We start from the raw sequence: 18106 nt of genomic DNA, 5'->3' as shown, positions 1-18106 counted from the left end.
GAAATTAGTAAATGCCACATTCAGAGCTTTTTCTTTTTCTTCCTTTCTCCCTTCCTACCTTCCTTCCTTCCTTTCTTTGTCTCCCTCTCTCTCTCTTTCTTTCTCTCTTTCTTTTTTCTAATAAGAGAGCTGCATGTGAAGGGTGTTGGCTGATGGAAGACGAGCCTTGCTCTGCATGGCAGCCAGAAGTTGGAGGGTTCCTGGTGGTACAGGAAGACCAAAGGGAGCCAGGCCAAAAGGCCTGCACCCCACTACAGCTCCCCTGAAGTGTGGGATTTTGGAAGGAAAATTTTATGAGATGAGGCTCCTAGTCTGTGGTGTGAGTTGTGTAATGCAGCAGCTCTCTGACTTGCGAACAGGTTGTTGAATTCCAGGCCAAAATGTCTAGCCTTTAACGTGAAAGTGACGGCAGCCCAATGTGATGGTCTTTAAGCAGGGAAAGGCTTGGTCAGAATGATGCTCTAAGGTTTATCCAGCAGCATGTCCTGAAGGGACTGGAGGATGAGTTGGGGGCATGGTGGCCGGGAAGAGGCCCCGGTTGATCAGGGGAGCCAGGAGGAGACTAACAGCACCCCTGATTTTCTGAGCACCTCCTGTGTGCTAAGACTGGTAAACACTATCCCATTACTTTACAAGCGTGTCCCTGAGGACAGTGTTACCCTCAGTCTGTAGATGAGGATATAGAACATATGTTAGGAAACATATCTAAGGTCAGAACCACCAGATTTGGACCCAGGCCTCTCTGCCCCCAAACCCTCACATTTTTGCTTCCTCAGTCCCTCCTCCATTCCAGCCTACAGTCCCATATTGGCTCTGATCTTCCTTGCCAAGTGTCAGCCAAACTCCAGCTCGGCTGCAGAGAGAGACCCCCTGCTCTCAGCGGTGGTCTTGTACCAGCCCCCTGGATCCTTGCCAGCATTCCTCCCACCCCCTACTCCAAGCTGAGCCTATTGTGGGGGAGGGGCCAGTGAGCAAAGCCAGAGTTGGATGCCCAGCTGTGAGTCTTCTCAGTCTTGGGACCACAGCCAAGGACCAAGGACCAGGAGGGACCTCAGGGTTCAGGAGGCTGCACTCAGCCCCCCACCCCCCAATCAGGGATTCATTCCAAGGGTAATGCTTTACTTGTGGGTGCAGATCCAGCTCTGCCCCTAATGTGCTGTGTGACTTTGGGCAAATTGTGTAATGTCTCTGCGCCTTTTCTCATCTGTTAAATGCCCGATTATGAGGCTCCAATCAGATAACACATGCCGTGTCCCAAGATGTTAAGAGTGGCTAAGGCAGGGATTGCTTCCTTTCCTTTTTTGTGATCTTCACATAATCCTACATGTTGTATAATGGCTATATGTGCCGTGTGAAAAAACACATGGTGTCAGAGTCTAAAAAGAGGAAGAGAGAAGTTGTGGGATGGGGATACGGAATGTCACAGAATGTCAGAGCTGCCAAGGCCCTCAAAGAGCCCAGCCACTCTTCCCAGCTTTCATAGGCGGGAAACCGAGGAGGGCCAGGCCCTAGGTCTCATCAGAACGAAGCCCTGCACAGGCGTGCAGCAGTGGCTTTTGTTCGTCTTGCTTCGTTCTTTCAAGATAGTAAATGTTCATTTTCCTCTTATTTTTAAAACAACTGTTATTTTTAGAAAACACACATAAGGAAAAAGAGTAAACTTGCCTTAGTTTTCTACCTCATAATAATTATTGTAAACATTTTGGAGGAACTCTCTCTCTTTTTTCCTTCCGCTTTCCCTTCTCTTCCTCCACATTTTACTGTGTTTTTCTTTAACGGACTCACACTAGATACACATTATTTTATAACTGGCTTGTTCACTTAACATATCACAATTTTTTATATCACTTTGTTGTCTTCTACAGTATGACTGTTAATCACTGCATTAATATTCCTTTGAGAGGAAATATCATCATTTATTTTAATGATCCTCTGTTATTGGACATTGAGGTTGTTTCCAACTTTTCCACCTACTGTAAGATTCAGTCGCAAAGTGATTAAGATTGTAGTGTCTGGTTTCAGACAGCCTGATGCAAACCCAGCTTACTCTCCTGTGAAATGGGCATAATAATTCCTGCCTCCTTGGATTGGTATGAGGATTAAATAATGAGTTTCTCATCTATAGAAGGGCCTTTACAGAATAGGCGCGCAATAAAGTTTCGCTGTTAGCAACGCGTTCCCGTCACATGCACGTTTTTTTCGATTCTTTCCATGGAACATAAATTTGAGAGTGTGGGTGCGTATGTGTGCGAGTGTGTGAGCATGAGTGTATTTTCCTCAATATGACCACACCCTCCTCATAACCCATGTTTCAGTTGGCTGAGGAAGGCCTGTTTCCTCCCCTCCTTAATGATTCAAGGTGGAGACACAGTTTCTAGCTGGGTCAGTGACCCCCAGACCTGGTTTGGGGGCCGCAGGGAGGAGAATCACTGGGATATGGCAGCATTTCTCTCCACTTGGTTGGGAGGGCTGGCCATCCCCTTTTGTGTAAAGGACTCAAAGCTTGAGCTGTGGTTGATATTAGGAGAGCCAGGAAAATTAAACTCAGTCCTTTAGGGAGCAGACCATATGGGCGTTTCATGAACATGGCCAAAGTCATTTATTCATGAGCTCTGTGCCAATTGGGCACTGGCCAGGGCTTTAGGTACATAGCCTCATTGCCCAAGGATCCTGTAAAGCCCCATTTTACAGATGAGGAATCTGGAGTACAGAGAGGTTAAGCGACTTGCCTAAGGCCGCACAGCTTTCAAGAGAGAACCTGGAGGCCTCTGATTATTCACAAAGCCCATGTACCCTGAACACCTGCTCCCCGCAGCCTCCCATCAGCACAGTGTTTCTGCCTGTGTGGGCAAGTGGAATCAAGATCCCAGGAGATTTTATGCTAGAAGGTCACTTCTGATAACCTCAGAGAGAATCTCATTAAGCCTCAAGGCTCCAAAGCTACGAGAGGGAAAAGCTTTTGTCCAGCATCACTCAGGCTGGAACTTGGGTCTCCACTTCCCAAGCCAGGCTTCCGTAGGTTCTTCTGGGTTCACTCCTGAAATCCTCCCCTGTTTCCTCACCCCCACATCCCCGTGGATTTTAACTATGGGGGTAAATTCAGCAACCTGGGCAGGAAGGAATGGGTGACCTTGGGATGGGTTTTCATTTCTTCCCCAGGGAAGGGAGATATCAGGAGCTCAAGGAGGGGCAGAGGGTGAAATAACAGCCTTCAGCCCCCATGAATCCTGAAGTCGCCAGCCCCTGGTTTCCCCCAGGATGGCTGAGAAGCCTGGTGGCTCCACTGTACCCCCTGGACCTCAGGACATCATGTGAAGGAGTGACTGTCCAGGGCTCATCACATCAGCAAGCAATGCCCATCCCAGTCCTGGCCCGGGAAGACTTTAAGAAAGAGATTCACCTTCCCCACTTAGGAGGGGCTTAAGAATGACAGTGGAGGGAGGGAGCAGGGAGGGTGGGCAGTGGGAAAGTGGGTGAGAAATGGCCACCGCGGTGTTAGAGCATCATGACCCAGGGGCTGGGGGAACAAATGGCCGAGGGCTTACTGGGCTCCTGTGGTGAGGACTGGCTGGCTTGTGCAGCCGCGGCGCTCCAGGCATGCTTCTGATGGAAGTACTCAAGCCCTGGCAGTAGGGGCCAAGGTGTTTTGTTTGCTCTTTTGTTGCTCCCGGGTGACCAGGAACTAATCTCTTCCCCATCTGTGGGCCTCAGTTTGCTGACCCATACAATGGAATCATACCCCTGTCCTGCCTGCTTCCCAAAGTGATTCTCAAGCATCTAGTGCTGTGAAGGATGAGAAAGCACTTTAGAAAACTGAAAGGCTCTGTGAGGAGCCAGAGTCTCCTTATGAAGTCAGAACATTGGCTTAGTGAATTGCAATTTGTTGGTAATAAACTCCACTCCTGATTTTCTGGTGCCCAGTTTATTAATAATCTCCATGCATGGTCGTTAAAAGACTCGGGTCTTTTTGTGTCTGAATGTACAGCAGCACTCACAAGCTTTGTGACTAGGGGCAAGTTGCTGCAGCTCTCGGGGCCTCTGTTTACCTACCTGTAAAATGGGGATGTCACATCACCCTCACTGGATTGATGTGAGGGCCACAACCCAGGCTGGGGTGACTGGCTAGATTCAGTAGATCATCCAGCATGTGTTCACTGTGCTTCTCCTGTGTGTCAGGGCCTGTGCTGGGCACGGGGATGTAATGGTGCACTTCACAGAGCTCCCAGTGGTCAGGCAGACAGACCTGATATCTAATTCCAAATGGCAAGTCCCTGAAGAGGGCACATGGGGCTGGGATCTGCAAGCTGCCTGCAAGTTAGCAGGGAGAAGAATTGGGGTTGGGTGATGAGGGCGAGCACGGGGTGTTTGTCCCAGGGACACCAAGGAGCCCCGTATTGCCCGAGCACGCTGAGGGCCAAGAGACCGGAGCGGCGGCCAGGGTGTGGAGTTTCATCTTCTTTCTTAGAGCAGTGGACAACTAGCAGAGTGTTTTAAGCACAGAAGGGCCGTGTTTGGACACTTGCATTTTGGAAAGAACCCTGGTGCAGTGTGAGGAATAGATTGGAGGGACCTCAGAGCTTTCCAGGAGAGGCCGTTGCAGAAGGCCACGTGGGGATGCAGAGATGGGATGGATTCTGGTGAGATTTCGGAAATAAAATCAATAGGAGTTGATGATGGATTTGTTTGGGGATGTGAGGGAGAGGGGAGTATCCAGGATGACGGTCGGTTCTGGCCTGTGCCCTTGAGTGAAAGATGGGCCAAGCTTCGTGGGGAAGGGTGGGTTTGAGGGTAGCAATATAACGAATAAGCTCAATTTGGTTAAGTATTGATAGAATTTGGCCATGGGTGGAGATGGGGTGCCGTCAGGGGGTACCACACGAGCCAAGGCAAGGAGGAGGGTTGGTAAGAAGTGGGTGTCAAGGAGGTAGAACAGAGTGCACAGAAGGCTGTTTCCCTTGGGGTTTGGCGGCTGCCCCTAAGTTGGGTTCGGGGTTATCCAGGGGCCATGGGGCGTGCCTGGCATCAGCAGCCACATGACATTGATGGCAGTGCTGCCTGGGTTAATGGCCAGGGAGGGAGGGTGAGTGAGTGACGGGGTGTCAGGGGAGCCCGCCCCTCACACAATGGCCCACATGGTCACCAGAGCTGGCAGGGAGGGGCCTCATTAAGGTCTGGCTCTGTTGCACGTTTGGCTGGGCTGCGGGTAGAGTCCCACCACCCAGATGAGGGTAAAAGGCAGGGAAGGGGATGGGGTGATAACTGGGATGAGGGCCGCCGGTTCTAGCTTCGCCAGATACTCACAAACTGACCTTGGGAGTATTCATTCATTCATTCATTCATTCGTTTGTATTCCAGACCCCCGGCTCTGCACTTTGTAAGTGTTACCTCTTTGGATCTTGGCAGCAGTGCTGTGGGTGGCTACTCTTCTTATCCCTGTTATAGAAATGAAGAAACTGAGGCTTGGAGAGGTGAAGCCTCAAACGTCGCAGAGTTAGCAAGAGGTGGGGCTGGGATTTGAACCCAGGTCTGCATTGACTGTAAAATGCAATTTTTTCTCCTATACGGGTGGTTCCCAAACCCGGCTGCTCACCAGAATTACCTGGAGGGCTTTTTGGACAATACAGAGGCCAGATTTTCTCCTTTTTCTTTTTGTTTCCTGAATCAGAATCCCTGGATCCTGGGCGGGGCCGGAGTTGGGAGCCACAGTGTGCAGGGACGGGGCACAGGCCACCCCTCTGCCCTGCTCCTGCCTCTCCGTCTTGCTCGCTCTGCTTGGGGCACACACACTTGCTGTTCTCAGGGAAAGCCCCACTGGTTCCCACCTTGCCCTTAGCACTTGCCCTTCCTGTGGCTTGTTCCTGCCCATCTCTTCCGTCTGGTCCCTTGTTTGAATGCCACCTTCTCACAGAGATCTTCCTGGCCATCCCCAAACTCTTTGCCCCAACCCATTTTACTCTCTGACCCACAGATTGTCTACCAGGGCCACACATCCCAGTCACCTGGGACACTTTAAAATCGCCGATGGGGACTTCCCTTGTGGTCCGGTGGTTAAGACTCTGTGCTCCCAATGCAGGGGGCAGGGGTTTGATCCCTGGTCGGGGAACTAAGATCCCTCATGCCGTATGGCGGGGCCGAAAGAAAAAAAAAATCGCTGATGCCCAAAGACTGAGTCTATGAGCCTGGGTGAACCTAGGCATCAGTATTACCGAAAGCAGCCCATCTCACCCACTCTGTTTCTCTCCGTGTTTGTTTGTTTATTGTCTGTGTCTCCACTCGAGTGGAGCCAGGGCTTGGCCTGTCTTGTGCCCTGCCACTGAAATTCAGTTCAGTCAGCCAGTCCCCCACCTCCATGCCGCCTGGAAAATCCCACTCTAACTACAGGCCCAGTTTGGGGCGAGGACAGTGGGTGGGATGGCAGGAATCATTGCAGCCTTCCTGAGGTGTCTAGTCGCATATTGGCAGACAGGACAGAGTCAGAGCTGGAAGGGTGCCAGGCAAGCATCCAGTCTGGGCTCCCATTGTACAGATGGGCACTGCCCTAGTGAGAGAGGGATCCTCGATCGAGTTCACGCCCTGGATGGTAGGGGCTACGGAGAAGACCCTCAAAGGGTTGAGGCTGCTGGAGACCTCCTTCTAGGCTCAGCACGCTGTGTGACCTTGGCCAAGCCTCTGACCTTCTCTGGACTTTATTGTCCCCGCTCTGTACTTTGGCTGAGATGGTCCCAAGTTCGGACACTGGAAGTTTCTATGAGTCCTTTCCTGAGCGGTGCCGACCTGCAGAGGGCCTGCAAGGGGTTAAGCTTCTTCTGCTCCCCCTCACTCTGCATGCAGACGAACCCCCTCCTTCTGACAAACACTTGTAGGAAATCAGGCTGGGCGCTTCCTGCCGAGGCGAGGCGGCCTCAGCCGCAGCAGGGGCGGGGAGAGGTGGGGAGCGATGCTAGTCTGTGAGCAGCGACTGGGGCTGGCAGAGCGGCCTGGAGGCGGGCCAGGGCGCCATGGAGGCAGGGGGCTCCCCAGGTTTGGAACAAAGACTCCACATGCAGGTCCCCTGAGCCTGGGCCAGCAGGATGGTGGTGGAGCCCGAGAGAGGTGAGGGAGCCGAGGAGGGCGGGGGTTGGGGGAGCCGCCTTCCCCCTGGAAGGGCCAGTCACAGGCTCTCTGGGACAGTCCGGGCGGCTGGACCAGCCCAGCCAGGAAGTTGCAGCTGTGGCAGCTGTATTACTTCTCTCTGGCTTAGGGGAGCCCGGCCCCCAGGGCAAGGGTGGATTTTGGGGGGATTTTCTCAAGCCTCAGGATGCTGGATCCCAGCCAGAGCTCTGATTCTGATCTCTGTGAACTCGGGCAAGTGCTGGTCCCTCTCTGTGCCCGGGGTGTCCTCATCTGCACATGGCGCGTTAGCCCCAGGGGCTGCTAAGGGGCTTCAGACATGATGCACGGGTGTGCGGCAGCCAGGAGGCAGCAGGGGGTCCCCACTAAAGAGTGGCCCCTTCTGCCGAGTAAGGACAAGGAGAGGAGCCAGGGATGGGCCGGCAGACCCGGCCAAGCCCTTCAGGCTGGCGGGGCAAGAGTCCGCAGCAGCAAGGGGCACCTTTCCTCTTTCTCCTCGGCCTCTGCTGCCTCCACCGGAGAGAGCTGGGGGCAGGGTACGTCCAGAGGGGGAAGTGGCTGTGCTGCATGGCTGGCGGGAACTGGTTTCTACACGGCTGGCGGGAACCCCTTGAGAACAGTAGGTCTGTGCCCTACCAGCTGCTCAGGTTGGGCTGCCGAGTATGGGGCTCTGAGCTCAAAGGCCCAGCTTTTCTGGAGGGGCCCAGCCACTTGGTAAGGGGGTCTTCCTTCCCCTTCCTCTCGCCGCCCCACCAAGTCTGATGGACTTGGTTTCAGAGTCACAAGCCGTGGATTTCAATCCCTAGCCACGCTTCCGGACTGCGAGGTCTTGTGAAAGGCGGCCACCTCTCTGCGGCTCAGTTTCCACATCTGAGAGATGTCAGGGACTGGGTGAGAGCAAGGCGGCTGGTGCCTCGGAGAGCTCTGCTGGATGGTAAGGGGCCGGGGAGGGCATGAGGGAGCAGAAGTGGGCTGCGTGGCTGAAGTTGGCAGAGGAGAACTGGGGATTGAGCCATAAAGGGAAGGGTCTCCACTTTTGGACCTGGGGGCAGCGAAGCCCCCTGGCGGTGGCTGAGCCACTCGGGAAGGGGACAAAGAGACCACAAGGGTCTCGCAGACCCTCGAGAGAGCCAGCGACAGAGGTGGTGTGATGGAGGGAGGAGACGTACAAAAGGACGGGGAATGGGTGGTGCCTCCTTGTGGGGCTGGTTTCTCCAGGGCTGGCAGGGCCCCTGAGCCCTGGAGAAAGCAGTCCCACAAGGACAGCCCAGCCCTTGAAGGACCTTAGTGCTCACGGGGCTCTCCTGGGCTCAGCCTCCCAACCCCACTGCCCCTCGGGAGCAGCCCCTGTGCCCTCGAGAAGGCTGTCCAGAACCACCCTGTCTTTGGCCGCCATTCAGGGACCCCTGCCATAGCTCTCTGTCTAGTTCTGTTCATACTTTCAGACCTCTGTGCCTTTGCCTGTGCTGTTCCCTCTGCCTGGAATGCCCTTCCTCATTCTTCTCCCCCAAATCCTCTTTGTCTCTCAGGCCCGGCTTAATGCTCCCTTCGACAGTAATCCTGTACCCACCCCCCATCTGAAATTTTGGAACACTTTTACTCAGGTCTGTACTCCTCGTGTCTTGTGGTGCTTGGCACACAGTAGGAGGTCATAGGTTTTCTTAATTTGCACCCACTGGGTGCTCAATATATATCTTTGTTACTCTGAATTGGGACCTCAGGCAGGAGGAGGGGGTTAACTGTTTGGAGTCTATGGTCCTCAGAAGCCAACAAGTCAACCAGGAACCTCAAAGTTCACTTAGCCCCGCCCCTACCTCCCAGCCCACCCTAACAGGGCGCCACTCCCCATGGTTGCGAGAGCGGGTGGCGTTTTCTCCATCTTACAGTGAGGAAAACCTAAGCCCAGCAGTTCACGGTGGATGAGCAGCACCAGGGCCAGAAGCTGGTCTCCAGACACCCTGCCTGCTTCTCTTTCACAGCAGCCCAGTGAGCAGGTGTCCTTGTCCCAGCGTGAGCTCAGCACGTGCTTGGCACTCGTGTGTGTTTGTTGACTGACTGGCTGACCGACCTGTCCTGGACTCCATGGCACCCAGGGCTGTGGCGTGCGCGAAATGCAGAGCTTTTGCTCATGAGAGGCTCACAGGTTTGGGGGCCTGGGGAACATGTGCAAAACTCCAGCCAGTGACCGCAGCTGCCTCCAACCAGAGGCTTTCCCTGGTCACAGTGAGATTTCTGCAATGACTGAGTCATCCCAGGAGACAGGATGTTCCTCTTTGTGCACCCGAGGCCTCTGTGATTGGACGGGCTGCTCTGTGGCACGGCTAGAAAAAAAGCCCTTTAGAAGTCAAAAAACCCCCACACGCCTCCCCCAGCCACTTCCTTGGCAGAGGTTTCAGAAAGAGAAAAGCAAGACTTTTAGCACCTTGCACACCTGCCATTGTGGCAGGGTCCAAAAGGCCCAGTCAAGGTCAAAGGGTGGGCCTTGCCCGGGGCGCTGCTTTAAAATGCGGACTCCTGGGCCTCATCCCAGGGCCATGGAGTCCCGCTCTCTTCGGGTTGACCTTAGGGATCTGCATTCTTAGAGGATTCTTAAAAGCACTCAAGCTGGCAGGGATTTCCAAGAGGGGTACAGGCGCCCCGAGAGGGTGTGGAAAGCAAGGATTAGAACTTCCTTTTAAAATATTTATTTTCTATTGGATCTTTTTAAAAATTCAATTTTAGATATATTTTTTCTAACACGTAATATATTCGTGTGAGAATGCATGCAGATGATGTTATAAGAAATACATGTTAGGTGTATGAGCAAATATATTTTTAATGATGAGTTGTGTGATTGAAAAAAAATAAACACTGGAGACCACTCACTGGGCCAAAATCGACAGGTCCAAATCTTGCTGTCACTAACCAGCTGGGTGAACTTGGTCAAGTAACTATTCCATGCTGAGTTCTGGTTTTCTCATTTGAAGAATAGTTTTCCTATGACCTACTTACCTGTTTGGGGTGAGGGCAGATCGAGAACAGGCAGTAAAGCTTCTAGCCTGGGTGGGCCCAGCGAGGGCCCAGCGTATGTGGCGGGGGTCATGTGGAGGCTTACAGGGTGATCTGGGGGAAATTCAGGGAGGAGGGAGGAAGATTGTGTCGGGGGAAGAGGGTGAGGCCCCTGAGACCAGAGTGGGGACAATGTTAGTCCCCGTTCCTACCCCAGCCTTTGAAAAGGCGCCAGCCAATCCCTGGGGGACTCTCTATCCAGAAATAGTTGCCTGCTGACTTTTCCCGACGGTATGAACCAAGGCTCTGACCAAGACCCAATCGCACACGAGGCTGTAGGGACAAACACAGGGCGTGTCTGTCCTGGGAGGCCTGGAGTTATTGTCTCCACGGCACGGAGGGAAGAGCCGGGACGCGAGCTGCAAGGTAACCTCTCATGCCAGCCTTGTCCCGACCCATGTGCGGCTTCAGCCAAGGCCCCTCTGCTCTCTGGGCCTCAGTTTTCCTGCCCGTAGAGTGGGTGCTTTGCATGAGCTCCTTGGGTGGGACCATGCCGCTGCTCTGTCAGCCTTGTGTTTCCAGGGATCAGAGGAAGCGCTTGGGGGTGTTGGCCATAGCGGGAGGGGAGAGGAGATGGGAGGGAGAGAAGGGAGAGAGGGAAAGGAGGAGAGGATAGAAGACAGGCGGGGAGGAGCCCTTCTGCAGCCATCCTTCCTGTGCCACAGGTCCCTGTGCAACCAGGCTCTCCCTCTGGTTCATTCTCCCCAGGCAGCCAGAGAGAAACTTCTAACTGCACCTCGACGTGCTCTCTCGTGGTCTGCATGCCCACACTCTCTGCCATCAGAGCCCCAGCTCCTGCCCCCACTAGCACAGCCATGGGGAAACCACTTACATGCCGCCCCCTCCTGCCTCCAGGCCTTGGTACTTGATGGAACCCCTGCCTGAAAAATGTTTTTCATTGAGGTGAAATTCACATAACGTAAAATTTAACCATTTTAAAATGAACAGTTCAGTGACATTTAGTATACTTACAGAGTTGTGCAAGCACCACCTCTATCTAGTTCCAAAACGTTTTCATCACCCCGAAAGGACGCCTGTGCCCATTCAAGCAGTCACTCCCCTCTCCCCACTCCCCCAGCTAAAGCACTAGTCAGCAATGGGATTTACCTGTTACGGATATTCCGTACGGTTAGAATCATACAGTACGTGACCTTTTGTGTCTGGCTTCTTTCACTTAGCATCACGGTTTTGAGATTCATCCTCGTAGCACGTGTCAGTGCTTCACTCCTTTTAGTGGCTGGACGATATTCCACCGTGCGGATAGACCACAACTTGTTTGTCCATCCATCCACTGATAGACATCTGGGCTGTTGCCACCTTTCGGCGATCGCAAATAGTGCTGCTAGGAAAGTGCGTGTACACGTATTCGTCTGAGTACCTGTTTTCAATTATTTTGGATAATGGAATGCTCTTTTCACCGGTCCCCCACTCACGAAGGTTCCCAGAGCGCGTGGCCCCTAAATGGGACCTATCCTGACTTCCTGGGCCTGCCCTGCACCCCCAGGGGCCCTCCCCGTGCTTTCCCATCGCTCTCACGTTGATCTCTAGGTGCCAGGTTGTTTGTCTGCTTCCTCCTGGGCCCTCAGTTCTCATGTGAGCAGGGCCTGTGCCCCGGCGCCCATGTGTGGAGGCTGGCACGTGGTAACAGGCACCAGCACACATGGGACACCTGCTGTGTGCTGGCCGCTGGCCTCCTTATCCCATATCTCAGGTAATTTTATAAAACTCTAGAGAGAGAGAGGAATTATGACCCCAGTTTTACTGATGAAGAAATCCAAGGTGGAGTGATTTGGCCAAGGCCATGCAGGGCTTCTGACTCCAGAGTTCCTGCTGGTAATTTCTGCTTCTGAAGAAAGGAGGGGATTCAAGGATTAACGCTCTCCATTTGATTGTGTCCCCGACAGGCCACAGGCAGGATGGATTGTGCTGAGAGGAGCCGGCGGGAACCCTGGTGCCCATAGGGGCAGCTCCGTCTCCTGAAGATGAAGGGGCCCAGGTGAAACTCAGGCCAGGCCCAATGACCAGCTCCGGGACGGAGGTCCACTGGGCCGAGTCAGGCCTGGGAAAGGGGCCCCGGCGGAGGCGCTGGGCCTGGGCCGAAAAGGGAAAGGATGCTGATGGGAGCGGCACGTGCAGCTTGGTAGAAGAGGCGCCCTTTCCCAGTGCCACCAGCCCTGAGCTCCTGGAGGACTTCCGCCTGGCCCAGCAGTGCCTGCAGCCACTGGAGTGGAGGGGCCCGGACTCACAGCCTGATGGGCACCCAGATCCTGAATCAGGAGAGTCTGCAGAAGAGGGTGAGACCGACTCCCCTGCAATCCCACAGTGGTGTCCCCCAAACATTCCCCCCTTCTGGCGGGAGGCAGGAATAGAGAGAGTTTCAAAAATTTTTTAAGTTAAAATCTACGAAGTCTACAATTTAAAATTTTTTTAAGATAGGTGGATGGATAGATGGATGGATAAGTGATAGCTGGATGGATAGGTAGGTGAGTGGGTGATGGATGGGTGAGTGGGTGGATGGATGGACAATTGAAAGGTTGGATGGTTGGATCAATGGGTGAGTGGGTGTTGGATGGGTGAGTGGGTGGATGGGTGAGTGGGATGGATGAATGGATATTTCTTGAGCACTTACTGTCTAATAATTATAACAACTATCCGTTTTCTGGGAGCTTTGCATACCTTACTGTCCTCCTTTCTTCTTTCCTTCTTTTCAGTCAACAAATATTGAGCACCTCCTCTGCAAATACAATAATAAATAAAAACAGAGAGCATCCTTGCCCTCATGAAGCCTACGGTGTAGTGAGGGAGGAAAATATTAATGAAAGAATCACATAAATAAATGGAAAACTGCAGCTGTAATAAATATTTCAAAGTAGAGGTATTCAGTCATATGAAACCCTATAAAAGAGAGCTTTTGACCTAAGTTATAGAGATCAGAGAAGACTTCCTTGATGCGGTCAAGGTTGAGTTAATGTATGAAGGACAAATAGGAGTTAACTAGACAAAGGGAGGGAGAGAGGACCCTAGCAGAGGGATCACCATGTACAAAGGCCCTGTGGTAGGAGAGGATGTGGCACGGCTAGAGCAGGGAGAGACTGAGGGGAACCACGGAGCTAATGCGGGGTGGAGACAGGGACCTTAGGACCATATTAAAGGTTCAGCTCTCTCCTGGGAACAACAGGAAGACAGTGAAGAGTTTTCATATGGAGAATAAGAGTGAGGATTGAGATGATTAGGTGGCTGCTACAGTGGTCCAGGCAAGAGAGGATGTAGACTTGGGCAAACCTGGTGGTTCTGGACTCTAGAGCAGCAGGTGAGTTCGAGAGCACCATAGGAGGTAATCAGGACAGGACCAGGTGACAGGTTGGATGGCGGGGGGATGGGGGAGGGAGATGGCAAAGATGCCTCCCAGGTTTCTGGTTTGTGCAGTTGGGTGGATGATGTTTCCATTTGCTGAGACAGGAAACGCTAGGGGGACAACCAGGTTGAGGATTGAGTTTGGAGGACCTTTGAGACAACTAGAGGAGGTGTTCGAAAAGTATTTGGCCCTATGGGGGGATCGCTGGGCTTCTTGCCGTCGCCATGTGATGAGGAAATGAAAGCCCAGAGGGGTGAGATGGCCTAGGTAGTGTGACACAGTGAGTCCAGACCTGGCGTATACGAAGCAATGACCTTCTTTCCAGAGCTTGAAGCAGAGGATGTGGACAGCCCAGAGAGTTCCAACTTGCCACTCAACTGGCCCCCGCAGCAGTATCCTCAACTGGACATGACTGAAGAGGAGCCAGATGAGGCCCTGGGTGGTCCTGAGGTCCAGGAAGCTGGAGAGAGCTCCCCAAGGTTGGGGTATGACACTGATCTCAGCTCGGGGGGCAATGGGAACACCAGCCCCATGGCTCTGGGCTGGGGTCAACCCACAGGCTGGGTGGCTTCTGACGAACAAGCCAGTGGAGACAAACTTCGAGAACATTCTGAGTCTGCCAGGTCCTGGAGCAGTGGAACTGTGAACCTCAAGCCCAGTGGCAGTCTGGATTCTACCTGGGAAGGAGAGACTGATGTCCCCCAGCCCGCTGCCCTGGCAGAAACGTCACCCCAGAGCTCCAGCCACCACCTCCTAAACCCAAACGATAGAACTGGAGGAAGCGTTACTCTGGCGACGGCCACGGAATTCCAGGAGTCCTCAGCCCCTCCAGCCCAGAGCGTCCAGTGTCCTGCAGATAGATGGAGGAGAGAAACCACCAGCCTCTCCTGCCCTCAACCCGGGGACCAATCCTGGAAGCGGACACGCATATCACCTAAGCCGCTCCCTTCCCGATTCACGGGCTCCATCAGCGCCCTGAAGCCTCCACCTAGGCCAGCTCGACAGGACAGGCCGCCGCCCAGGCCGGGAGCCGCTCTGGCTGGTCACTCATCTTCTGACACCCCCAAGTACGGCCGGGGGCGGCTGAACTACCCGCTCCCTGATTTCTCCAAGGTGGGACCCCGGGTGAAGTTCCCCAAAGATGAGACTTACCGCCCCCCCAAAGCCAGGAGCCACAGCAGGCTGCCTGAGGGCCCTGTCAGGCCACTGATCTTCAAGTCACCTGCCGAGATTGTGCGGGAGTTGCTGTTAAACAGCGGAGAAGTCTGCCCGGGAGAGGACCCCCCTCCTACTCACCCCACCACCAGGTTACCCCAAGAATTTCAGACACCCGAACAGGCCACCAAGCTGGTCCATCAGCTCCAGGTAAGCCCGACTCATTTCTACACCAAGGCACCTGTTGGTCTGGGTTGGAGGCTGGTCGGGGTGGGGGGCCTTGGGGCTCGGCCAGGGGTCCCCCGCGATGAGGACAGTCCCAAGCCCTTGGCTCAAAAAAGCAGTGATTGCACTCATGCTGCGAGGGTAGACCGTGTTTGTTTGCTTTTAACTCGTACTATGAAAAACTCAAGACATATACAAGAGAGAAAATAGTATGACGAACCCCCATGGACCCATCGCCCAGCGCCTGGCAACCTTTTTCATCTATGGCCTCACCTGTTCCTCCTCTCACCCTACTGGAGTATTCTGAAGCAATGTTCAGGCTTCAAATCATTTACCCCCAAATATTTCAGTGTGTGTCTAAAGATAAGGAATCGCTCTTAAAGATAACCTACTCTCAGCATACCTGAAACTTAACACCAATTCCTTAATATCAACCAACGTCCAGTCAGTGTTCGCGTCTCCCACTCTGTCTCATAAATGGCTTGTTTATTTTGGTTGGTTCGAATCAGGATCCAAACACGGCTCAGATATTGCACGCGGTCGATGTGCCTTTTCAAGTCTCTGCGCACCACCCCCCCACCCTGCCTTTCTGTTTGCATTCTTTGTCAAATCTCCTTCTTCCTTGTAATTTATTTGTTAAGGAAACGGGTTTCTGTCCTGTAGAGTCTCCCACACTTTGCGGTTTGCTGATACACTCTCTGATGTTTCTTCACGTGTCGCGTTGTCTTCTCTGTGTCCTGTGTTTTGCCCAGTTAGAGGCAGAGGCGTTTTCGAGTTGTCGTCGTCTGTTTATTTCTCCCCAGATCAGGAGCTCTGTGCCGGTAGGGATTTTTTTGGCAAGAGCCCATCACAGGTGGTGCCTTCAGGGGGTGTAAACTGCTTGCTGGTGTCTCAGTTTGTGGTGTTAAGGACCCCTGATGGTCGTTGCCTTGATCCAGGCTTTCACTGGGGGGGACAGAGTGGTAGTATTCTAATGCTAGCATTCCTTCTGCATTTATTTGCGGGAAATCTTCTATGAAGTGAAACTTGCCCTCATCAACTATTTGGTTACCAAGGCCTCGTTCACATGGGAAAGACAGGAGAAATGCTTGATTCTGCCCTTCTAATTACCAGTGTTCAGAACAACGCATCAGTTCCCTGGCCTCCTTCAAAGGCGACCAGTGACACTTGTTCTTGCTTTTCCCCCCGTAATGACTTGTTTTAAGAAGCTCTTCAGTTTTGTGTATGGCAAATCGTGACTCTGAGTAAAGGCAACCGTGATTTTCAAGTCTTCTACTTTTCTACTTCCGGACGCTTCGATGATTCAATCAGCCATTAAAAAATACTTATTAAGCACATACTACTTAATTCCTGGGAACAGAGCAGTGGGGAAGACAGATGAGGGCAGGGAATTCGGACAAATAAGCAAGTAGCTACGGTTATGCATCGAGGCGGACCAGCCCAAAGGCCCCCATCCCTGACTCACTGTCAGGGATGTAGAAGAAGGGATGGTGGAGGAGTTGTCCTGCCACCCCCGACCCCCCGGAATGTGGCCGTGGGGGTCCGTATTGCACGTGAGCCTGAAGGGGTCTGCTGAGCTACCACTACAGAGCTCTTTCACTCCGAGGCACCCAGAGGCCCCCTTTGGGGAGTGGGTTCCCTGCGAGGGGTCTCACAGTGAGGGGCCTGGTGCGTGACCTCACTGCACACCCCCATCTCCTGCAGGAGGACTACCACAGGCTCCTCACCAAGTACGCTGAGGCTGAGAACACCATCGACCAGCTGCGCCTCGGAGCCAAGGTACTGGGCCCGGTGGGGTGGAGGGGGCCGCTCGGGAGACCCTGGGGATAGAGGAACCCGGGCCTTCCTTGTTCTACCACAAGGTCACTCTGTGACCTGGGGCAGTGACCTTGCCCTCTCCAGGCTCAATCTCCTTTACTGTTGATGAACTTTGAGTCCTTGAATGCTGGAATCCAGGGTGCCCAGGAGTTTTCACCGCAAGCTCTCTGCTTCTAGATGAGCTCTGGAGTGAGACCTCCTGGGCACAACTCCTGGTTCCATTACTGACTAGCTGTGTGACCTTAAGGAAGTTACTTGGGCTCTCGAGCCCCAAGGGAGTAGCACAGAATTTCTGCTCAACCCCTGAGGCTGATACTTGCCAGATCACACCTTTGCCTTTTCTCCTGCCCCAACTTCTCACCCACAGCTTCTCTCCTCACTGAATGTCTAGTGTGGGGCCGGGGGAGGGGGGAGAGGGGAAATCCACCACCCCCATCCTGCCCAGGCTCCACCCCGCCTAGGGGAAGCTGTGAATTCTGCACTTGGGCCCTTCCCCTTTTCTGAGGTGAGGCAGGAAGTGGGGCTCTCACAGCCCCTCCTGGTTTCCTGCTTACCTCTCCCCACCTCTTGCCCCATCAGGCAGCAGCGGAGGAGGGGTGGGAGGTGGGGTGCAGAGACGCAGACCCTCCCTCTCACGACGCCCCCCCCAACCCGGGCTGTCGCCATCACACTCCGAGACCCCTGCTCCTGCCAGGCCGCTGCTCTCCACCGTCTAGCGACGCTTCTTTTGTGAAGTGTCGCCGAGGCAGCCACGATGAGGAAACGAAAGAAGGGGCCCTGTTCTAGGAGCAGGACTTCCGCGTCCCCATACGCACCTCCTGACCCAGGCAGCTCCTTTCCATCCTGGCCTCCTTGGGCACAACTGTAAAAGGGGGTTCATCGGGCCTCCTAGGAGCCAACGGGCTCCCCTTCCTCCCCCCCTCCCCATGTCTTAAGGCTTCTTCCACATCTCTGAGGCAGTTTCAGGGGCCGAAGGGATGGGGGTAGTAGAGGGCTTGGTGAGGCATCCTCTCTGGGGAAACCACATTTTCATGGCCGCAGGCTCCTAGAAGGTCCGAGGAGAAAGGAACTGGTCATGGGGTCCAAAGCCTCAGCTCCCCTGTCTCACAGATCGGAGAATCAGGGCCCCAGGAGGGGCATAGGTTGCCAAAGGTCAAGGTCAGGGTCAGAGGCTGGGAATATCTCCTCCCTCCCTCCTTTCCTTCCTTCCCGCTTTACTTATTTAAAAGAATGAGTTCGTGTATGGAACGTATGTACCTGGCATCTGGCAGGTACCTCCTAAGAGTTAGGGAATATTATTATGATTAATAGTATTAATATGAAGATGTTCACTGGGTGCCCATGTGTGCCAGGCAGGGGACACCATGGGGGCACAGCTGTGTGCGTCTCCCGGAC

At 53.6% G+C, this 18106-nt stretch overlaps 1 protein-coding gene across 7 annotated transcripts in view; it reads left to right on the top strand.

The window, feature by feature from the left end:
- The window catches only part of AKNA (AT-hook transcription factor), a 51199-nt gene that overhangs the window by 2385 nt on the left and 30708 nt on the right, over window positions 1-18106 (top strand). Inside the window, exons 1-5 of one of the 7 annotated variants that reach the window (XM_073806463.1) lie at window positions 6977-7092; window positions 7917-8044; window positions 12063-12452; window positions 13839-14878; window positions 16598-16672. In XM_073806463.1, coding sequence (XP_073662564.1) covers window positions 12176-12452; window positions 13839-14878; window positions 16598-16672 — 1392 coding nt within the window. In that variant the 5' untranslated portion in view covers window positions 6977-7092; window positions 7917-8044; window positions 12063-12175. Of the gene's footprint in view, window positions 1-6942; window positions 7093-7916; window positions 8045-10277; window positions 10525-11336; window positions 11509-12062; window positions 12453-12869; window positions 14879-16597; window positions 16673-18106 lie in introns of those variants that run through there. The other 6 variants (XM_033858450.2, XM_073806467.1, XM_073806464.1 and 3 more) reach the window with 6 other exon arrangements.

This window comes from Tursiops truncatus, chromosome 6 (assembly GCF_011762595.2).
Source record: "Tursiops truncatus isolate mTurTru1 chromosome 6, mTurTru1.mat.Y, whole genome shotgun sequence".
In the NCBI taxonomy this organism is placed as follows: Eukaryota; Metazoa; Chordata; class Mammalia; order Artiodactyla; family Delphinidae; genus Tursiops; species Tursiops truncatus.
This window is presented reverse-complemented; position numbering and strand designations above follow the sequence as displayed.